At 35.0% G+C, this 21,402-nt stretch overlaps 4 protein-coding genes across 5 annotated transcripts; 1 reads left to right on the forward strand and 3 right to left on the reverse strand.

Moving 5' to 3' along the window:
- Positions 1-1,988: 1,988 nt before the first annotated feature.
- On the reverse strand, positions 1,989-7,695 carry LOC105220691 (SPARC). Its single transcript, XM_011197139.3, has 5 exons — positions 7,535-7,695; positions 3,115-3,300; positions 2,957-3,050; positions 2,279-2,889; positions 1,989-2,217 (listed from the first exon to the last, which is right to left on the reverse strand). Exons 2-5 carry the CDS (start codon positions 3,265-3,267, stop codon positions 2,158-2,160), a joined length of 918 nt encoding a protein of 305 aa, XP_011195441.1. The 5' UTR covers positions 3,268-3,300; positions 7,535-7,695; the 3' UTR covers positions 1,989-2,157.
- Positions 7,696-8,469: 774 nt separating this feature from the next.
- LOC105220690 (ribonucleoprotein RB97D) lies at positions 8,470-11,667 on the reverse strand. Its single transcript, XM_011197138.3, has 6 exons — positions 11,455-11,667; positions 11,157-11,389; positions 10,788-11,032; positions 10,105-10,731; positions 9,873-10,045; positions 8,470-9,469 (listed from the first exon to the last, which is right to left on the reverse strand). Exons 1-5 carry the CDS (start codon positions 11,539-11,541, stop codon positions 9,894-9,896), a joined length of 1,344 nt encoding a protein of 447 aa, XP_011195440.2. The 5' UTR covers positions 11,542-11,667; the 3' UTR covers positions 8,470-9,469; positions 9,873-9,893.
- Positions 11,668-11,897: 230 nt separating this feature from the next.
- Positions 11,898-18,916, forward strand: LOC105220689 (oxidoreductase-like domain-containing protein 1). 2 transcript variants are annotated; one of them, XM_054233078.1, is made up of 4 exons: positions 11,898-12,171; positions 17,355-17,470; positions 17,526-17,745; positions 18,367-18,483. In XM_054233078.1, exons 2-3 carry the CDS (start codon positions 17,357-17,359, stop codon positions 17,739-17,741), a joined length of 330 nt encoding a protein of 109 aa, XP_054089053.1. In that variant the 5' UTR covers positions 11,898-12,171; positions 17,355-17,356; the 3' UTR covers positions 17,742-17,745; positions 18,367-18,483. The 2 variants fall into 2 exon arrangements, with proteins under 2 accessions (XP_054089053.1, XP_011195439.2); XM_011197137.3 differs by lacking the exons at positions 17,355-17,470; positions 17,526-17,745 and adding an exon at positions 18,547-18,916 and having other exon boundaries at positions 18,367-18,479.
- On the reverse strand, positions 13,686-20,056 carry LOC105220744 (homeobox protein rough). The gene is made up of 4 exons (XM_011197209.3): positions 19,427-20,056; positions 19,160-19,302; positions 15,544-15,778; positions 13,686-14,338 (listed from the first exon to the last, which is right to left on the reverse strand). The coding sequence occupies exons 1-4, from the start codon at positions 19,744-19,746 to the stop codon at positions 13,855-13,857; spliced, it is 1,182 nt and encodes a 393-aa protein (XP_011195511.2). The 5' UTR covers positions 19,747-20,056; the 3' UTR covers positions 13,686-13,854.
- Between the last annotated feature and the right edge of the window lie 1,346 nt (positions 20,057-21,402).

Genomic DNA, 21,402 nt, shown 5'->3' on the forward strand with positions numbered 1-21,402 from the left:
CCAAATAGATTTAGAGAGTGAGTGGTCAAAATCGAAAAATGAAGTTCCGCAAAACAACGAACTCGACTCATCTAAACTTCCTTGGGTTCCTTCGTCCGAGAAATACGCACTTTTGTACCATCGTCAGATGATCTAGACGACAACTAGACTTGTGCTTCCGTTCAGGCAGAGCTGGATAATCGTTTAAACAATAACAACAGGGAGATAGGCCAAAATTTAAAAATCGAGTTCCGCAAAACATACATGATATTCCTTTCCAAATCAAACGAATCAGTTATCATTGAAATATATTTAAGTATTTTTTATCAACAAATCTGTTGCTTAAATATAAATGGTTGCTGTTGTTGTAACGACAGAAAACTTTCCCTAAATAATTTTGAGGAATGCTGACGATTTGATAGTTTTTGACCGGATAAACTTCCGTGTGAGTTCCGGTTACGAAGATCCGATGGTCGTGGGTTGGGTTGTATATATTACATGGCGACGGCTCTCTTGAACTATTTGTCTCAGTTGTAATAACGGTTGTATCAACGGTTTTAGCATACTTTAGGGCGGAGTGCAATAATGCCATATTCGAGCTTCAAATAAATAATTTTTTTAGAAGTGTGGTTTTCAATGAGGAAATACTTTTTTGGACTTGGTCTTTTGTTTGTTATGAGTAAAAACACCTTTAGCAGTTTTCAATATAACTAAGTTTTTTCTGGCCTCACGGCATGTAGCCCCATCGGGCAGTGTCCAGTTCTATTATTACGTCGAGGTAAACCTTACGAACAACAAATAGTAGTGGATTTCCTGCGATCACAATAGGCTTAAAAGATCTCGCAGAGGTACCGGTTCAACGCCTGTCACGTTCATTCGACGACCACTGATTCATTGCGGATAGGCAGGAGAATAGTGGGGCACCAGCTTGTTCCCAATCTGATGATATTGCAGCTTGGGTTTTGCAGTTCCCATCGATGCTGCTATGACCTGGAACCCAAACAAGTCGTATATTAAAGTAGCTAGGAGCTATTGATAGAGAGGCTAAGCACTCCTTGAGTAGCTTTGAGCGAACAGTCAGCGAGTACATTGCCAGGATTGTAGCAGACCAGACAGTCCTTTGTAACGACAAAATTAGCCCCATTATTAGATTTCATAATCGACTGAGCACTTAGAACGCATTACAAATCTAAAATAATTTTCTATTTCTACAAGTAAATCCGTTTATTCGCGAGATTTTTGAGGGCCCAGACACATACGCCTCTATATACCCATCTTCCCTGAGGCTGACAGCGGTTTTCGCTGTGATACACCTTCCGGCTATGTTCCCGGGTGCTATATGTAGTAGGGAATTTAGTACCAATAGATGCCCGAAGAGCATCACACAACCCTGTAAAAGAAACTAGTTGCACGCTCACTAGTTTTTTTTTTGGGCTTAGTTTAAGCATATTTTTCACTTATCTTACAGCCTCCTCAGGGCGCCAAGTAATATGTGCACCAAGTTTCATTCAAATTTTTCATTTTTTACTCCAATTATCTCTTGGATTCAACTCGTCTCGTTTTTCTGAACAATTTGCTATACATAACTCTATATCTCTTTATAACCACACCGGATTAGTTAGGACGTATTTTCTTGTCTAATACGACAACATCCCAAAGCTTCATATTTTATATGTTTTTGTATTTATTTTAATTTTCTCACTCACTAGGATACCAGTACCTGCCTTTATATTTAATTTTTAGGTTGTCAAATAATACATTTTAAGGTTGAGTTGTTTCAATTACAATTCAACTGAATTAAGTTGTAAATCATAAAATGTGTAGAAATCCCTATAACCGGCAATGGTTAGTCCTAGCGACATATTTTTTACTTTTTTCCAACCATCACGGTTCATCGAAGTAGAAAAACATGTTGAGGGGATTTCTTATTGGAACCAGAATAAGCAAACTTGCTTTAAAAAATCTGGTTGACTTACCAAAAGTATTTTTTAAGGTCAAACACCCTTAACAACATTTAAAAAATATTTATTATTGTTTTTTAAGCTAAAATCTCATAATGCAGATTTTTAAGCATAGACTGAAAGATTTTATACACTAAATATAGGCACGTACTTAATATGCACTTCATAGTAATTTGGCATAGAAAAAAAGTTTAGAATTTTACGAATCCAACGAAATTTAGCCAAGTAATTGAGGGATGGTGCGTTGAATGTCGTCACAACGCTCATTCAAGTCGGTCTGAAAAAAATTAAATTGCAATTAACAATGACTTGGCCATCGCCAGTATACGGATATTTACCTCCTCTAATTCCAAGCAAGCGCCCCATTCAATTAATGTGATGCGATGATCATTATTGGAGTCACACGACTCTAAGAATGGTGCAATACATTGCTCGAGACTGACCAATGGTGCACGGATGGGGAAGAGCTCGTGACGCGACACCGAACGGTCAGTGTCACCGTCCAAATCACACCATTTCCAAACTGCAGCGTTGGCCCAACGACGCGTCATATTCGTCTCAGCTTCCAATTCCATTTGCATGTAATGTTCGGTGAGTTCATCACGTTCGGCCAAATCACGCATCACGTTGAAGAGCCAATCGCGCATGCGACGTGGAAAGTCTTTCATGTCCTCGTCGGCGCAACTCTTCTGTTCATGGCAGGGACCATAGTAGTCGATGTGAACGTGACTATTTTCGGGGTTCAGACAGCCGGGCGCATTGGTGGCACAAAGACAACGCTGGCGGTAGACAGCGCAATCCGAAAGCCAGGTTTCATTGCGGTTGGTGCACACGTGACGACGTGCTTCCGGCTCCTCCGGACACTCGGGTATACATATACATTTGGCTTCAGTGCCATGCACTTGACAGACACGACCGGCACCGCAATGCATCTTCTCACATGGATCAACTGGCGTAAAAGTATATATATAATACATAGAAGATCAAAAGTAAATATCGCGTTAGCAGTTACGTACTCTCAACGACCGGATTCAATATGTTATTCTGTTGATCCAAGGCGTCAGCCGCCAATTTAGCAGCGAGCTCATCTTCACGCTCCCAATCCTTGTTCTATAATCAAAAAGAACCCTCTCTAACTAATGAGTGCTACACATTTTTATGCGATCGTATTTACCGAAGCCTTTTGCTCGAATTGGCGCAGCAATTCCTCGGCGCTCTCATCGAAATCCTCATCAATCAATTCATCCAAATTGAGTTCGTCCAATTCATCGGCATAAACTTGCATCGTGCAGAGCAAGCCTGCCAAAAGCAGCAGTGGCAACTTCATCGTTGCGTAAGCGGAGTCTGCGTCTCGTCGCAACTGCAAAAATTATATAAAATAGAATAAAATGTGAACCTTCTCGTCACGCTGCCGAACTTAGTATATTTGAAAAGTGCGACTAAAATTCTGTGTGAGCGGATTTGGATTGCGACAGCGCTAGACTTGAAATAAGGCGAGCAGATAAGCTGAGTTTGTGAAAAACAACAATAACTACATGGAGATTTGTAAGACTTTGCGTGTGTGTGTCGGTTATGTTGGGAGATGACCTCGTCCAGCGATTGTGACATTTTTTTTTCAAGTCTCTACGTATGTTATCAGTCTTGTATGTTGCTTTAATTTATATATTTAGTAAGCTTAGACATTATTCACAAAACGGTCTTTATTTTCGATTTTATATACTTAATAAGTGATATGCGTTATCAAAAACAATGAAACAACTAAATTGGTTCGACATCGAGCCTTGACTAACAGAGAGAGAGCTAGAGAGAGAGAGTAGGTAAGGAAGGTGTGTGGAAATATTGATAGTCTCCTTTTGATTATTTGTAGCTCTACAAAAAAATAACTGTCTAAAAAAGGCTACTATTAAGCATCAACTGAGATCTAAAAATTTTAAGAAGATCTCTAAAAAAATTTGAAACTCAGTCTCGTCTAATATAATCATACTTAAAAGCTAAAGCTAAAAAAGAGTCTCAACCAAAGTTATAGGGAACCACCCCATCAAAAATTAATATATTGTTTAAGGCTAGGCTTTCAAGATCTCCTAGAAAACCCCAATAAAATAAAAAATATTTGTTTTTCTGTCAAGGTTCTCATGTTAATTACTTTTTACACATATTTAACTAATGTAACTGTATTATTCAGTATATAAGCTGTTGTAAAAGCAAATACGCACAAACGTCTTCTTCTTCACCCAGAGAGTACGAACTTATCAACCCGACTTATCACCGACTTCCGTTTGCGCTTTAAAGCGCCGCGTATTCGTAATTATGTCAATACCAACACAAATGCGCTTGAGTATACATATAATTAAACGAGTATATACAAGTTTATATACAAAGAATAACACTGAACTTTTGACCACTTAGAAGTACTTTGTGGTTTTTTGTTTTTAATTTTTTGTCGGATATTCGCATTAGGGTTTCGAGTATTCAGCATCAGATGCCTAATTCAATCCCAAAGCTAATAAGAGATCCACGATTCCCATTACAACCTTATTTTATTTCTTAATTCAGGCTCTCAAAAGTAAAAACTGGGGCTGAGATCGAAGGTTGTGGAGTTTGATCTATATTACATCTACATCTCTCAGTATTTCAATGGATCAATGGATCTCTCGTGAATTCGGTAAACGCTGGTGAACAACCAGAACTTGCTCGGTTGCTAGATCCTCCTTGGAAAGCAAGAGTTCGCCTGAACTATATAAAAAGGTTCACCTTGCCGCAATAGTGGGACCCTGCGGAATAGGCAAACATGCGATGAGCTTAAGAATCTTGTCGGACGTAAACTATCATAGCTGTATGGAGGGAAGAATTTTCTCCTCCACTGTCCCGCATTCGCAAGACTGCGATTGAAAGGATCAAAATGCTTCGGCGATATATAAGGGTCTTATTTGCTTCTTCGATCAATACTTAGGAATCTTTTGATATCACAATGGACTGGTGCCTTTAGCTGTTCAAATGGGATAGTCAGCCTCTGAACCTAACCTAACCTAATATTGTGTTCAAAAATTAGAAATATTCAGCAATATTATATTAAAACAAAAATCTTGTATTTACCTATGACGGAAAACATATATGTATATACTAGTATTTCCGGTTTAATCAACTGACTTCGAATATAAAATCTTGCGAATCTCTATCAATCATATATGTATGTGCATATATATGTATATTTTTGATTTAACTGTATACCATATACCCCAAACTCTTTCAGCATTTACTTTCTTCACTTGCCAGCCAAAATTATTAGATTTGCTTGCTGAATCAATTCAAAGCGATCGATTGTGCAGACAGTATCTGTTATACATATGTTTCTATTTCATGCATATACACAACTAAGAGCTTATATACACATATGCATATGTACATTTACATATGTGTTCCAGTAGAACATATGGAATTTGTGGCCGCTCTTTTAATGAAATTGTTCGCAGCTTCTCTGTTTTCATGCAGCTTTAATTGATATAATTCGCATGCGACACTCGTAAATACATTTAGATTTATATATGTACATACATTAACATTTCTGGAATATACATTACATTTCTTATATACACTGTCATATATACTTTATATGCATAAATATTAATATACTAACAGCAAATCCCTAACATATTGAATTATTGGCCTTGATAGCTGTTTGTTTGTATGTGCGTACGTGCCAATTTCTTTCGATTCTAGACGGATGTTTATTGAGGTTTATGGACCATATTTCATTGTATTGAAACTCTTTCTAATAAAATTCGAAAAAAAGTGTCAAAGCAATGAATAACGCTATATTGTTTTAATTTTCTGTATATAACGGAGTTTATATACTATAAATATGCACAGGAATATGCGTTCAATCTAATAAATCAAATTAATATATAACCTTATTAATCATAAGTTATGATTAGCGCTTTTAGGAATCTAAAAAGTAACATCTTCAGCCCCTTTTAAGGAAGCAGAATTGCTAGTAAATAAAATTTGATCTTTCTGCTTATAAGCTACGGTTTAGCAAAACAATGTAATAAAACATGCATCGAAAATACAAACTGCTTTCATAAAACTCAGATTTGATGGGAGAAAAGTTCAAAATCTTCGACTGTTTTGATCCTAACTTTTTACATTATTTGTAGTCGTGGATCAACAAGCCTTATTTTTCGGTTATATCTATTATTATTATCTAATTTTGTTTTGGAATAAGAGTTATCATTAATAATTCGTTTGTGATTTTTTCGAAATGATTTTATTGCTGCTTTTAAATTCAAATCCCTCCTAATTGTAACAGTAACTGCCTACGAACCACCAGTTAATCATATTCCAATATAGATTTCTCAACAGTTTTATTAAGAGTTTTCGTAATATATGGATATTTAAGCTTTTTAGATCGTTGTTTAATTATAGGTCCGTGTTGGAAGCTTTTGAAACCGTTATTATTAACATAAACAGAATAGAATTAAGCTTAGGACCCATCGTGTAACACCCAAATCAATATTATATCTCTGAACTTATTCCAGAAAATATTTTTTATTAGACTAAACGAGTGACAATTTAAAGTGTAAAGTATTTAAAATTATCCTTTCATATTTTCCTATACCATAAGTAAATAAAATTGTTTAACTCTGTTAGCAAAAAATAAATAATTTTCCATACGGTCAAAAGCAGGATAAACTTGATAAAATATCCGACTTTCTTATTTTTAATCATTTATTTAATTTAATTTATCATTATTATTTTTTTATTTTCTAACTATAAAACACAATAACAATTTTTACATATATATCATGTACAATTCATTACTTTTTATTTGCATATTCCTGTCTAGTATTATACTTCTAATTTCATGTAGTGAAATACTATCCTTTTTCAACGATGATTTCATTACAATGCAATGCATTGTCGGTGTAGGCTTGCATATAAAACAATTTATGCGCTGATGACCACATAAGTAACGGATGCATACATACATACATACATAGAAAAAAATATGCATATGCAAATGCATGTAGACACAGTGACACCCAGCGATATAAGAAGTTGAAACATAGGCAAATACTACTTCATATACAGTTCAACTTCCCTAGCTGCAATCACCATAATCCTCCAAAAAACAAACAAAGACAAAGACAAACTTTCGAGTAACGGCAGGTAATTTATATGAAATTTGACTGCTATTGCCTGTTCAAGAGTTCGAGTTATAGAAGTTCAAGTGTATACTTATACAAATAAAAAATGTAGAATTTTTTTATTTGTTTCTCTTGCACAATTTGCAGATGTATTTCAAATTATTCATTTGTTTTCATAGTTAGTTATATCCATATACCACTGTATTTGCTATACGCTTGCAACTGCAGATTTTTGAGAAAAAACAAAGCGCGCAATTGTTGCATTGCCTCAAAGCGCATCACATTCCCACTTAATCTTTACACAAATACATAGACACATTCGAATAAAGAATACAAAATATAGAAATTAACTCAAATAATCAAAAAGGATGTGCTTGTTAAAACAATTGCAAGTGCTCTACGCATTATGCACACACTCACACTTGTGTAACGGTTTATTTATTTACTTACATGCCTGCTAAAAATAAATGATTGTGTCAGTTAAGTAGCACTGCTCTACAAAATAGAAGCGCAATGGAATTTAAGATTTATAATTTTTAGGTTATTTCCACAAAACACGATCTTAGCGGCTCGAGCAGCAACAGACGACTGATCGGACGTGGAAAATAAGCTGTACCACACATGTTAATGAATATGTACTACACAGATACATACGGTGTGCCGCCAGCAAGCCGAAAGTGCCACCAGCTACGCGCATATACAAATTCCAGACACATTTGTGGAATTATAGGAAATAAACACTAGCGTTTGAAACATTTCCAAGTGTGTGTGTACGGAGGAGATGCTGCCGCAGATTGCACTTGCTATGAGCTAATAATTTCTGCTCTCCGCAATGTATGTATTCAACGTACAAATTTCAAAAACGCCAGCAAAGCATAAATTGTTTGCATGTATACAAATTATTGTTGTTAGAACAACGAAATTTCACTAATTTTAATAATTAATAATTAAAAAGAAATATTTTATTTGTTATGAGCGTACTTTTATTGCATTATTTCATACATTTGTGGCCAGTTTTAACATGAAATGTTTGTAAGAAACAGTGTGTTGCTGCAGTAGACTTACCCGGTAGGCGCGCAATAGCTGCCGAACTTTCGCAGCTTAAAGTACAGCTGTCATGCTGGCGTTACTTCGGTACATTCTGTAGGGTTCCTGAAACTTGTGCAGTCGTCGCCGCGAGTTTCATAAAATGAGATAAAACAGTATATAGCATGCAGAAGACAAGCATTATTAAATATAAATTATTCAAAATTAGACACTAGCGTGTAAATATTTATGTATTATTTTTGATAAAACGGTGTACTTAGAATTTTCGCTTTACCTGCACGCACAGTAAATAAATATTTACGACTTATAGATCATATAATAAAATAAATAAGTATGAGAATTTCATTATGTATTATATTAAATTTACTTTATTTGTTCTATACATAACTAAAAGAAAAAATCATACATATGCTATGTTTTTTTTGAAAATACATAGAACGAAAGTAGCTCCGTGCTAGGCTAGTTTGAACTAAATTATTGTAATACGCTAATTGTATATATATATAACTAGTTTGAATAAAACGATTTAACATAAGTTTAAGTGTACTTTTTTTGGTAGGATACACTAAATTCAATCAAATTCAATGTGTGTTTTGTAAAATTGTTACAAAACGTATTTGCCAACATTAAAATACATATAGTATGTATATTATATACAAAGGTTTGCCATAAAATTTCATTTCATAAATTATCATTGCTACATTTGTACATTAGCCACTAAGTACGCTATACATAAATACATATATATACGTTAGCACAATAATATTCACTTTTAAACATACCCAAAATGTAAGAACCCATTGTTTAAACTAAACTTATTATTTTGTGTGAAATTAACTTTTTTTTATAAGATACATAATTTCTTCGACATTTAGCGTATGCATGTGTGTATGTATTGACTTTGCCAAACAATCTCAAATATAAAGGAGACTTAATGCATGTAAATATTTTAAATTTATAATTATAAATAGTACAACATAAACTGCGCTGAACTTACAAATGTTTCATACATACATAAATGTGACTTCAGAGAGTGTAAAAAATTGTTGGCAATATAATTACAAGATTTTTAAAAACAACTATTCAAATAAGGCATTTAACTTGAGTACGCTAACAATATAAGTAACACTACTTAGTGAGTTATTGTTTGCTCATATTGCATATATGTATGCATTATAGATATGTATATATTACTAAAGTACACAAATATGTATTACTTAATCGTAAAATAATTGTCCTTTAATGCAATGACCTATTAGTGTGATAGACAAAACAGGTAAGCCCTTCTGTGATTTATAATTTAAGCATTTCTTCTATATTGAGCTTGTTGTATTATACCTAAATTAAAGAGAATTAAATCAGAAGTTAAATATTTTAATTAATATTAAATTTGTACATAAAAAATATTGTTTATTTTATTATAATAATAAGGCAGCCAAAATCAAAACGCTGCACATATACACATATACTATACTATATAAAACCATTATAATTTACTAAAACATAATGGGGCTGTGCTTTATGTAGGGCACTGCTATTTAAAATATTTAAGTGCGTAAATAAATATTTGCTCTTTTAACAGTTCCAAAACGTATGCATAAAATATTAAAATTAGCACAACACACCCCAATATAGCTTAAAACTACAGCTAAGTAAACTCAGTAATAATAACATGTACCGTTAGCGTATTAAAATCATATACGAGTATGCATGTGTACACTCCGTAGACGCAATTCCTTACCTTAATGCAATTTGTAAACCTTCAGCGCCTAAACTTGTTAGCCATTTGCGCAGCTGTGTTGACTGGCGGTCCTACGGGTGGACCATTTTTATTTGGCGGTACTGCTGCTGCAGGCGGTTTAACTGCGCCATAACCATTGTAGCCTTGTGGTGGCGGTTGTTGATTGCCATTGGCTGCAATTTGCAAAAAAAAATTTAAATTTATATGTTTAATTAAAAATCAGAATGATTACCATAATTTGAGTTCTGTGGTGGGCCGTAAGGATGCATACGATTTGCATTTGGTTGGTTATGTTTAGCAGGGCCACCGCCGTAATTCTGCTGATAGCCATTGCCAAAGTTAGCGGGTGGACATTGTGGTTGTGGTGGTCCACTTGCTGGTGGCACGTTCCAAGCGCCCGCCGGTGCAGCGCCATTTGGCGGTTGTGGACCCGGCGGTACATTATTCGGTTGCCATTGGTTGGCATACCAATTTGTGGGTGGTGCACCAACTTGCGGTGGTGGTGGTCCAGCATTCCAACTATTCCAGGCGTACGGTGTATTCCACGCATTAGCTGGAGCTGGCGGTTGTGGATATGGCCCGTATTGTGGTGGTGGCGGTTGTTGTGGTGGTCCCCAATAATTGTACGGTGCGCCTTGTGGATATGGTGCTGGTGGTCCCTGTTGATATGGTGGCATTGGCTGTTGTGGCACTGGTGGACGGAAATTATTGGGTTTTGCGCCGCCTTGCATTAGTTTTTGTGCATTGTTGGGATTATTTGAATCATCACCGCCTGGCTCGTTCCCCTGTTGCTTTTCTTGTTTATATACGGACTTCTTAACATCGACAACCACATATTTAATTGTATGTGCCTTTTGTACTATAAAAAGCAAATTCTCAGGGACAGATTTAAAAATTTTAAAGCATTAAACTTACGTATAGCCTTATCAACAGAATCGTAGTCATCATATTCTATAAATGCAAATCCACGCCGTTTACCGGTGGTTCTATCCGTAAGTATTTTTACAGATATAACATTACCGAATTTTGAAAAATATTCTTCCAAACATTTTTCATCATGATTATCCTTAAGTCCTCCAACAAAAAGTTTCTTAACTGAAATGTTTGTTTCACGTGTCTCACGTTCCGGACGAGGAAGCGCGCGTTTTGGATCTACTGTCCTAAAGGAAAAAAGAATAAAATTAACATTACTATGTATGTAAATAATAAGTCAACACAATCTTAAACGTCATGTCAACACTGTAAAAACAATTACTTAATTAGCTGTGTTATGTATTCACTTACTTGCTGTCAATTATGTGCGGCCTATTTTTCTGTGCCTCATCAACACTAGATGCTTTAGTATATGTAATAAATCCAAAACCTCGAGAACGTTTCGTTGTTGGATCACGCATTACAACTGCATCCACCACCGTACCCCATTTTCCATAAAATTGTTTCAAATTTTCTTCAGTAGTGTGCGAGGCCAAACCACCAATAAATAATTTTCGTAGGTGTTCCAATTCACAAATATCTTCCTAAAAAGTTATAAATCATTTTCGATTAGAATAATATATGTACATGCTAGCAATTTAGAACGTACTTCGTCGTGGGTTTTAGTTGTCTTTGGCGACTCAACTAAATTTATAGTTTCCACCTCTGGATTTTCGGCTTTTATTTTTGTCGCCATTTTCACAAGATTATACTGTTTTATCACTAATTGATAGCAATGATATAAAAAATTAAAATTGACTTTGATTGAATTCAGAAAATCTTTAGTTATCTATACAGGAGGAAATAAAATGGCGAACAAGTTACCAGAAAGATACGATAATAATTAGAGACTTGCCACTTTATTTTGTTGTATTCCATAACGATATTTTATTATGAGAAAACTATTTTATATTTTCAATTTGCAATTTCAATTAAAATAAATAAATATATTAATTTAGATATAGTTACATTGAAATAAAGAAATTTATATGAAACTGATTATGTTATACAATTGGCAACTTTAAATTACAAATTAACTTCGATTTCTATTTGTTACATCTCTAACAGAAAAACATTTATTCATTTTAATAAAATTTTAGTGACAACAAGATGTAATTTTTTCAATAAAATATGTAAATAAATTCTCAAAATCTTCATATTAGCGGTTGATTGGACCTTTTCGAAGTTACTGTACTAAACTCACCATAGCGCATTCCAACATTTGCATCAGCTGTCCACGCTGTTTACGCTGATAAGAACAATTTGGTCGGTGCAAGTGCAAAATTAGTGGAGCGGCGTATTTTCTTCTCTGGAGGGAAAATTTAAGGTAAGCAAAGTGCTAAAATCGCAACAAAACCGAAATATTATGCAGTTGCATATGGAACGTGTTTAAAAGTTCTTAAAAAAAGAGTTCCAATTCTGAAAACTGCAAGTTGATTGTGTAATGATCACAAAGCAAGTTGGTGTATTACAAAAGTAAGCATGCACTTCAAGCTGTTGTATATTTTAAGGCGTTAGAACCTGCATTACATACATACATTAAACACTTTGAATATTGTCGAGAGAGTTTGTGAGTACTATAGCAGTACCGGCGGTACTTACCAATAAGAATTTGAAACAACTTCTGAAAGAGATAAGCCGCATGACATTCAGCTGTTCATCCACTGGCATCAAATTTTGTTATATAAATTGGTTAAATATAAATACTATGCATTTATCTGTTGATAGGGCCACATTCGTCCACTACCCAGTTATCTGAATGTTTCGCAGCAAAAGCGGAAATAGTCTCGGTATGTGGCTTTCGGTGCTGTTGACGAATCCTTTGATAGAAATGAATTAAGTTAAACTGAGTTTCTTTCTAAAGCCAATGGATTCTACTTGTAACGAGTCCTCGCTTTAATTTTTGAATATTATTAGACTGTGGGCAAAAATGCATCGATTACGAGGTGTTACACCATTTGAACATTTCTGCTACTATGAGCTTTTATATCTATGCACAATGCTATTTGTAGATTGTTAGCAATGTTTCATGCCATCATATTGGCATACATATGTACGTATGCCCAAGTATGTACGTCCATGGTTTTATGTTTTATAGTGGGATTTTTAATTATTATTTTTCCGATTAAATATTTTCGGTCAGCGCTATAATTAACCTATTGTATATGTTACCGCTGTGTCTATTTTGATTACAAATACAAAACAATCACTCGAGAATAAAAAAAAACGGTTGAATGCATATTGAAAAACTTAATCTCGCTGCATTCTCCTTGAATGATTTTCTACACTTGTATTTATATGTATTGTTGTAATTTGAAGATGTAAATAATACATACATACATACGGGAAATAGCGGAATAGTCCTTTGGTTTTACTTACTCGACCAATTTTCTTTGTTTATTTATTCGCTGAAAAATATGAATATAAAAAGTCAAATTGGTCTTGGTATTTATTAAAGTAGTTAAATTAGTTCTTTATACCAGATTTTCCATTACAAAGAGACGAGAAAGTCCTCTTTAATGACCACCTGAGTACGAAAAATGAAAAAGTAAAAAAAAAATTCAATATCCCTGCCGGTGTTCCACCACTATCTTCTCTGTACTTTATGCCTACTAGTTCGAATGATTTTTAACAGGACTTGGTTCAGAACATATTTTCCGGGAAACCTAAAAAATTGGTTCCTAATAGCAGTTGACCAAATACAAACAGTCAAACTTATTTTTGTCGAACAAAGGCGTCTAATAAAATTGGTGCTACGAGAGTCATTTCTAGCTCAAGCCAACTTTTATATAGTTAGCATTTTCCTTTTAAATTCGAAATAAAACTTCATGTAACTGGCATTATACAATAGATATTTATTTCAATAATTATTACGGGTTTGATGCAAAGTTTCTATAATCTTAAAATATATACAAAAATCGAGACATTTTACTCCGAGCATAAAACAAAGCAAATACAATGCAATTAAAAATTAAACAAGAGATCGCTGATTACTACATATTACAATTGGCTAACACGAATCAATGAGCGAGCTTAAACCACTCGAGGCACTACTGCCGCCAACGCCTTTGCAAAAGACGCGTTCATTCAAATCGCCATAATCAACACCGCCGAGGCGTGCGAGATGATTTGCGGCTAGTTGTGGTGTGCGCGCCTGTGGATCTAGCCCTGAATGTGTTGTTTGTGTGTAGAAATCGCCATTTGGCGTTGTTGTATTTGCACCTACGCTGTTGTTGTTGTTGCTGTTGATACCATCCACGATCGAATTGCGTGTTTGTTGCTGCGACGCTGACGCTGTCGATGGCAGCGTTGAAGGTGGTTGTGGTGGACCACCAATTGTTGTTGGTGTTGGTTGTAAAACACTACCATTATTGGGCGCATGTTGTTGTTGGTAGTAGCCCTGATGCAGATTCGTTATCATTGGCATGGGCGGTGGATAGCTCGCTGTGTGTCCCATGATTGTCGTCATAAAACCATTGGCCACGACAAAATTTCTGAAATGGAAAGTAGCAATAAAGGAAAATAAAGAAATATAAGTGTTTGTATATATTTTTGAGTTGAGGTTAACTGTGTGTGTGTGCGTGTGTGTGTGCATGTGACACTGAAATTGTCTGCCTAGGGTTAATTAGTCGTAATTGTGCGCGTAAATGTCGTAAAATTAATTTCGTGTTAATTTTATTGTAAACAATAATTTTAAAGATGACAGTTTTTACTTCCGTTTATTTTATGCTTCAGCGATTAAAACGCAGAGGGACATTTGTTGTTAGTGCTGATGAAGGATTCTCGATGTTTGGGGTATTTTTCGATCATAGAACTAGGCTTTATATAGATTATACAGTTGCAAATATTTTGCTTCAAAATAGAAATAAATGTCTGAGTTTCGTTCTCGCTCTATTCTCCAATGAGCATTATCTTGAGTCCTGTGAACACAAGACAGTCTTTGTGGTCTAGATCCAGCGATCTGGAACCAATACAAGCTCCCTTCATGTAATTTTACCATCGTCTTTAGGATGGTGAATTGGCCGATTGTAAGCCAATTTGATTAGATCACATTTTTTATTCCCAGAAACTGTTAGCTCATCTAGATAACAAACTTATTCCATCTTTGCTTGATTAGAACTACGTTAGTTCGCATTCTTATTGGAATTGCTTATAGAATTTAGCTCATTATGCACTTACGAACTATGTTCAAAAAATAACGGGAATTTTAAATGTAAAAAAATGTAAAAATTAATGTTGTTGCCTTCAAAATAGTGCCCATTCGATATTATTCTCTTATGCCAGCGCTTCTTCCAATTGTGGCAGTACTTATCAAAATCGATTTTTGGGATAGCCTTTGGATCTTTCAGCGATAAAATGACGGCTCTTTAAGGTCCTCTTTATTTTTGGAAAGAGGAAAAAGTCATGGAGCAATGTCTGGAGAATATGGAGGCTGGAGCATCTTTACAGTATGGTTTTTGGTCAAGGATTTAAGAGCAAGCAACGAAGTGTAAGCTTTCAAGAAACGAAAATCGCCGGCTGCTACAGAAAAAGTAAGCAGTAAATACAGCTGAAGATATTATCGTACTTCAGGGGCATGATTTTGACAATTTAACTCTCAAAACCCGTGAAATTTAAAATTTTACAATTCCCGTTACTTTTTGAACACACAACTTATGCTCATAAATACTGAAAATAAGAATCATAAAATCATATTTACCTATATTGCTGATCGATTTGTGCCTTCTCAATGCGTTTGTCCTTCGCGCGCCGATTTTGGAACCAAATTTTGATTTGTGTCTCGGTTAAACGCAACGTTTCTGCCAATTCAAAGCGACGATTTCTCGAAATATATTCATTACGATGAAACTCCACTTCGAGACGCAACGTTTGCTCTGTGCTAAATGTGGTGCGTTGTCTCCGCTGACGACCCTCCTTTCGTCTGCGACGAGCAACTGCAAGAAGAGAGACAATAAACAAACGTTTTTCATTTCTTAATCATTCAATAATACAATATTCATTGGTCTTAAAAAAAAGTTAAGCTCTGCTTATAACACTTGCTGACGCACAACAATTTTCCCATTACATGTGTAAGTGATATTAAGCGCATATGAATGATGATGCGCTAGACACCCTCTTTGCTAGCTTTTTTTTTTTTTTTGACCGAGTGTATTTATTTATTAGGGCAACTACACGCACCGGCCGCCACAGATTGCACACAATGAAGCTACTAAATGGAAATTAATCTCTCGTTTGCGTAATCAAAACATATTTAAAAAATGATTTAACGTTTCCGGCTGTAACATCCTAGCTTACAGCTCGTTATGTGTTTATGCTCATGATATTCTATTGGTTAGCCATAATTGTTTTGTGTTTTTGTGCGTGCCGCCGACCATTGTGAACGATAAACAACTAATTAAGCTCTCAACCAGTCGAGCATACGGTACTTCCTTCCCCACACACTAGTTTCACTGTGGCTCTGTTACCACTTTATTATTCCCAAAAAATATATTCCACTTGTTTGCCGCGCTCGCCGTCGTCATCGTCATCGTCCTCATTGCTGCTGATCCGGGAATTTTCACACAATGCCAACAGCTGCTGCTGCGCTGACGGACGCATTGTTTGCGTTGCCTCTGCGTTATTACAATTGCTGCGCACTCCTTTCGGCTAGTGAAAATCCAAAAAAAAAAAAACAAAAAAAAAAATTGCGGATCGTGGTATATATAAAAGTTTTTTGTTGGCGTTAATAAGCAGCACTACGCTTGGTTAAAAAATTAAAAAAAAAAATAGTTGGACTTTAATTTGCTTATAATCCTTTGTGGAGAGGAGCAGCTTTGGTTTAAACGCGTTGACAAAGTTTCAATACTTTTTTCATTATTATTATAAATTAAATACAATTGACTAAAAAAAAAAAATATGAACCCTCAAATCACACTACTCATTTGCATTAAGTTAGCTTTTTTTTGTAATTTTTTTCTCATTTGTAATACGATCTTGTCCGTAGCACAGCGTTTTCGCTGGAAATCCTGGATGTGTTTTTTAGGTTTCCTTTTCATATCAGTTACAGTGTTTGAAGACTTTTTGCTTAATCCGTTCTTAGTTTTTTTGCACCCGCAGCGATTGGTCGAGCAAATCCTCTGCGCTAACCGGTTTTACCGCAAGGTGTAAATGAAAAAACCGCAAGACTTGCTTGCTTTAAATACAATCGCTAAGCGTTCTCCTTTTTGTAATCCTTTGCCAAATAGCTTGATACTTTCATTCAGCAGTAACAAGTTTGTTATGAAATCCGATATGGTCACACTTTTTACGGTTTATAGATATTTTATATCCTCAATTTCGATATCATTAGCACATAAATATATATATAATTACATAACTGAGTTTTTTTTGACACTTTTTTGATGACACACCTGTGCCAAATTGTGCGTGAGAAATTCTACTTACTTTACTCTTTAAAACACATTTCCTGACTTTAAAATTGGTCGCTTCCTTCTTTTCAACTAATAAATTTTTCCCCCTTTATCTGCTTAGCTATGTATGCGGTATTTCGTCAGATTTTCATGAAACCCGTGTGGCTGCGTCCATTGCCCAGAGTTTTGATTAATCATCAGACACGGATACTGACACAGCTGCCAGAGAACATTAAGGTGGGTCTTTTGTAGTTTCTTTTTTTGGAATTTTTAAAGCAAATTCGACTTACAGTTACCACCCACACCGAAGCCCTGTTGTCTGGCCGGCTGTACGAATTGTGTTTGGGTCGAATATGCGCATAAACTAGCCGATTTATTTCATGGTTATGATGAGAAGGCACAAGAGATTGTGCTGAATAAAGTACCAGATCCGGTGTTGCGCAGTTTCTTGAAAGTTGAATTGAAAAGCATACAACAACAAAGAGCACGTGAACATTTCGACGACTGAGAAGGTAATAGTTGTTTTCATGTAGCTTAAAAATCTGATTAGTCCTCCTTTTATAAGTATTTAATATGTGGATAACAAGGTGGTACGAAAATCGAAACGGTCTTATTATGAATGTTTTGAAACTTTGGTTCGTTTAAAGCTCTGCCATCTAACTTTTAGACTTAGTAGTAATTCAAGACAATCATCTCTACAAGAAGTTTTTGATTTACTGTAGTTCAGTTCTGTTGAGTTGACAGTCTCTGGTCAGATATAAGTTCCTTAGACCATACCACAAGTGGTCGAAATGAACTTTCAAACCTTCTAGCTAAACAATGATTGTCTTCTTGTTTCAGACCAAATTTTTATCAAGAATTTGGTTCGGTGAAAGTTTCAATTGGTTCGAAGATAAGTCTCTTTCACATTGATATGAGATGAAAATACATATTTTTTATGTTTATATTTAATCTTGGAGTGGAGTCACCACTTTACTCATATAAGTATTCTCATTGAGAATTGTCCGATGATAGTAATAGTTTAGAGGCCTGTATATATCCAAAGATAACTTATAGTATAAAATCTAATGAAATAAATTGCACAAGCTTCCCACAACTAAGTGTGTAAAAAATTTCTTTGCTTTCTTCTACAGCAATGCGACCTCTATGTCGCCAACCTTGCGCACGAGGTCTTTTAATACAACCCGCTAAAACAGTTCTTAATTATATTTTGCGTATATATGGTGATAAATCGGGCCAAATAGAGGTAACTATTTACTTTCTTACTTTGAAACTCTTAAACATATTTGAAATAATAAAATTTGTCTAAATAGATTCCACCCGAACCCACAACATGCTGCATGTCTGGTTGTGCGAATTGCGTTTGGATCGAGTATGCGGAGACTTTGTCGAAACTGTTCGAGGGTAATGACGAGAAGGCTAGACAAATTATATTAAGTAAAATTACAGATCCGAATTTGAAAATGTTCTTAAGTATGGAGTTGAGAAATATTGCACAACGAAGAGCCGATGAAAGAAGTACGAGTACTTCGAAGAAGGATCAATAGCCGCTAGAGAAAAATGTTAATTAAAATTATTGCCTCCCACTCACATGTAACAATATACTAAATAATATATTTATATGCTATACAAATTAAGTGCAAAATAAAATAATTTACATTTACAAATAAAGAAAAAAAATAATGTTTTTAGTGAACTTTATTTTTATAAAGTTTTATAGGGAAATATTTAATTTTGGTTTAAAAGTTTTTAATTTTTTTTTTTCAATGAAAAATACTAATTTTGGTTAAAAACAATCTTTTGCTCATATAAGAGGTCAAAAGGTCTTCAATAATAATTTTTTAATGGGTTTTCTTCAATAAGAGTACTTAACTTTTTCTATTTCTGAAGACAATTTTATTAAACAAAATATGAAATTTGACTTACGAAAAGCCGTAAAACCGGCGGTAAAATGTGGTTCACTCGGGAATCCAAACGGTATATTTGGCATTGCCGTCCTTGAATTGTAGCAACCTTTATTATAATCATGTGCGCTGTACGGATCGTATATGGAGCAACCGTTTGGCAATCTGAAGTAAGAAAAAATCAGGGCACTGTAGATAATCAATATCCGTAAAGAAGAAAAAATTCTGTGAACTACTTTTAGAGCACTAAATTCATTTCAAAACACATTTCACTTTTTCAAAATCGCACCTTTCATCGTCGTTTATAGAGATTTCCGGCGAGGACACACTGCCCTCATCACTTTGATAGGTGCTATCACATATAGACGCACTCAAATTGGTCACAATTTTTTTGCGCTCACTTTCATTTGTTGTTGTGATTTGCGGTGATTTATGAGAATCACCAATGGCGGCGGCGACGACGCCACTTGGATTAATCGTGGACACCGTTTCATTTGTTTCAAGATGTCCATAGAGACGTTCGAAAAATTGTCGCGGCGACGATGGACGGTTATGCGTGGTTTTATCAACGACGGTCACACTTTGATTTGTTGCATTAATCGGATGCATTGTTTACATAAGAATTTACCGTTTATCGCACGGTCTAACCGATAAGAACTGTACTATTGAAGCTTTTAGAACTGAATGAGCTGACGGTGGAGCGCTGCTAAACTTTACTGTTTTAAAACTGCACAAACTATACTTGTACGTATTAACGGTATCCTGCGATTATGACCGAGCAGAACCTTTACTTCCGTTGTCTGTGCATTGCGGCCAGTTAAGCTACGCGCGTGGAGAAAAAAAGTATTCGAGCAGCGCTAAGCGGTCAGCAGTATTTTAGTATTGGTGTCATTCAGCTACAACACCTACACACGAGACGCCGTCACTATAATACACACACACACGCGTTACGACTGTGGATTTTCGGTGCCACTACGTAAGAGTTGCAACGCACTCGACCAGCAGACAAGTTTCGTAGTGCTTGCAACAGTAAATAAAATTGGCTAAAAGGTAAAAAAATTAAATACGCTAAATTTTTATAAGAAGCCTAGGTGAAGGTGTATGTAGTTACATGCATACATATATACCGTTGTTTAGCAGCAGGCGTGTTTTGATTGGTTGGCGCAGGATAATTTCATCCCTAACACAAATGTAGTTAAACACTGAGAAAAATTATATATTGGAATTTGTACTCTCGCAATGTTTTGTACAGAGTATAAGAGTTTTGTTCAATTAGCGGTTTTTTGTAAACTAAACGTGTAAAAATAGGGTTATATATGAGAATTGATCATGATGACGAGACGAAATGATATTGACTGACATATTTTAATGAATTAGTACACACGTTCCGTGGAACCTTGAGAGGGTTGCGAAATAGGACAAACGCCACGCCCACAAAATGACATTAACCGAAAAACTAAAAGGTCACACTTCAAATCCTGATAATAATGATGGAAAATAGGTGAAATCGATTCACAACCACGTCTACTTTTCACATATCAAAATTTTAATTTCATCATTTGCTCACTTTAATATAAATCGAGAACCAATGAAATTATCGCTAATTTAAAAATTGTCGAAATTGTACTGTACATAAATTGCCTGTAATTTTTTACCGAAAATATTAATATTCACTCTAAGAAATTCAGGTAGCATATTTTCCTGTTAACTGTGCCAGGTGCCAAAAATTGACGAAATCGAGTCATTACTCTCGTGCCTCCTCTATACAACCTATCATTAAGTTTTCAAATTTCTGCTGGATATTATTCCTGATCTGAGTTCAGATCGGCTAATTTATTAAATAAAATTAAGTGAGCTTATATAATTTAGCATGGGGACGAAAATTAGTGAAATCGATCCAGCTCCATATAGTTTATTGATTTATTTAGAAGATTTTATATTTTACGATCAAAATCGTTACACTTTTTGTAAAAAAATTCGCTGTAAATTTGTCATTTTATTAGAAATTGATAAAAAAAAATATTTATCTCCTATATCATCTATGTATATAAATCGGCTTAGGAATATTTTTAAACTCTATACATTTATGTTTAAGTTTCAAGATTTACTTTTTATTAACTTCCCATAAACATTTTTGCAGTGTACCCAAATTTCAATAATCTTTTGTGCGCCTTTGCGTATGCACTTGTATACATATATGTATGTTTATAGGCGAAGCGTGTACTCACACATTTATAAGTATATATGTGTAGTGGTAATGTGAAA

This window comes from Zeugodacus cucurbitae, chromosome 2, assembly GCF_028554725.1.
Source record: "Zeugodacus cucurbitae isolate PBARC_wt_2022May chromosome 2, idZeuCucr1.2, whole genome shotgun sequence".
Lineage (NCBI taxonomy): Eukaryota > Metazoa > Arthropoda > Insecta > Diptera > Tephritidae > Zeugodacus > Zeugodacus cucurbitae.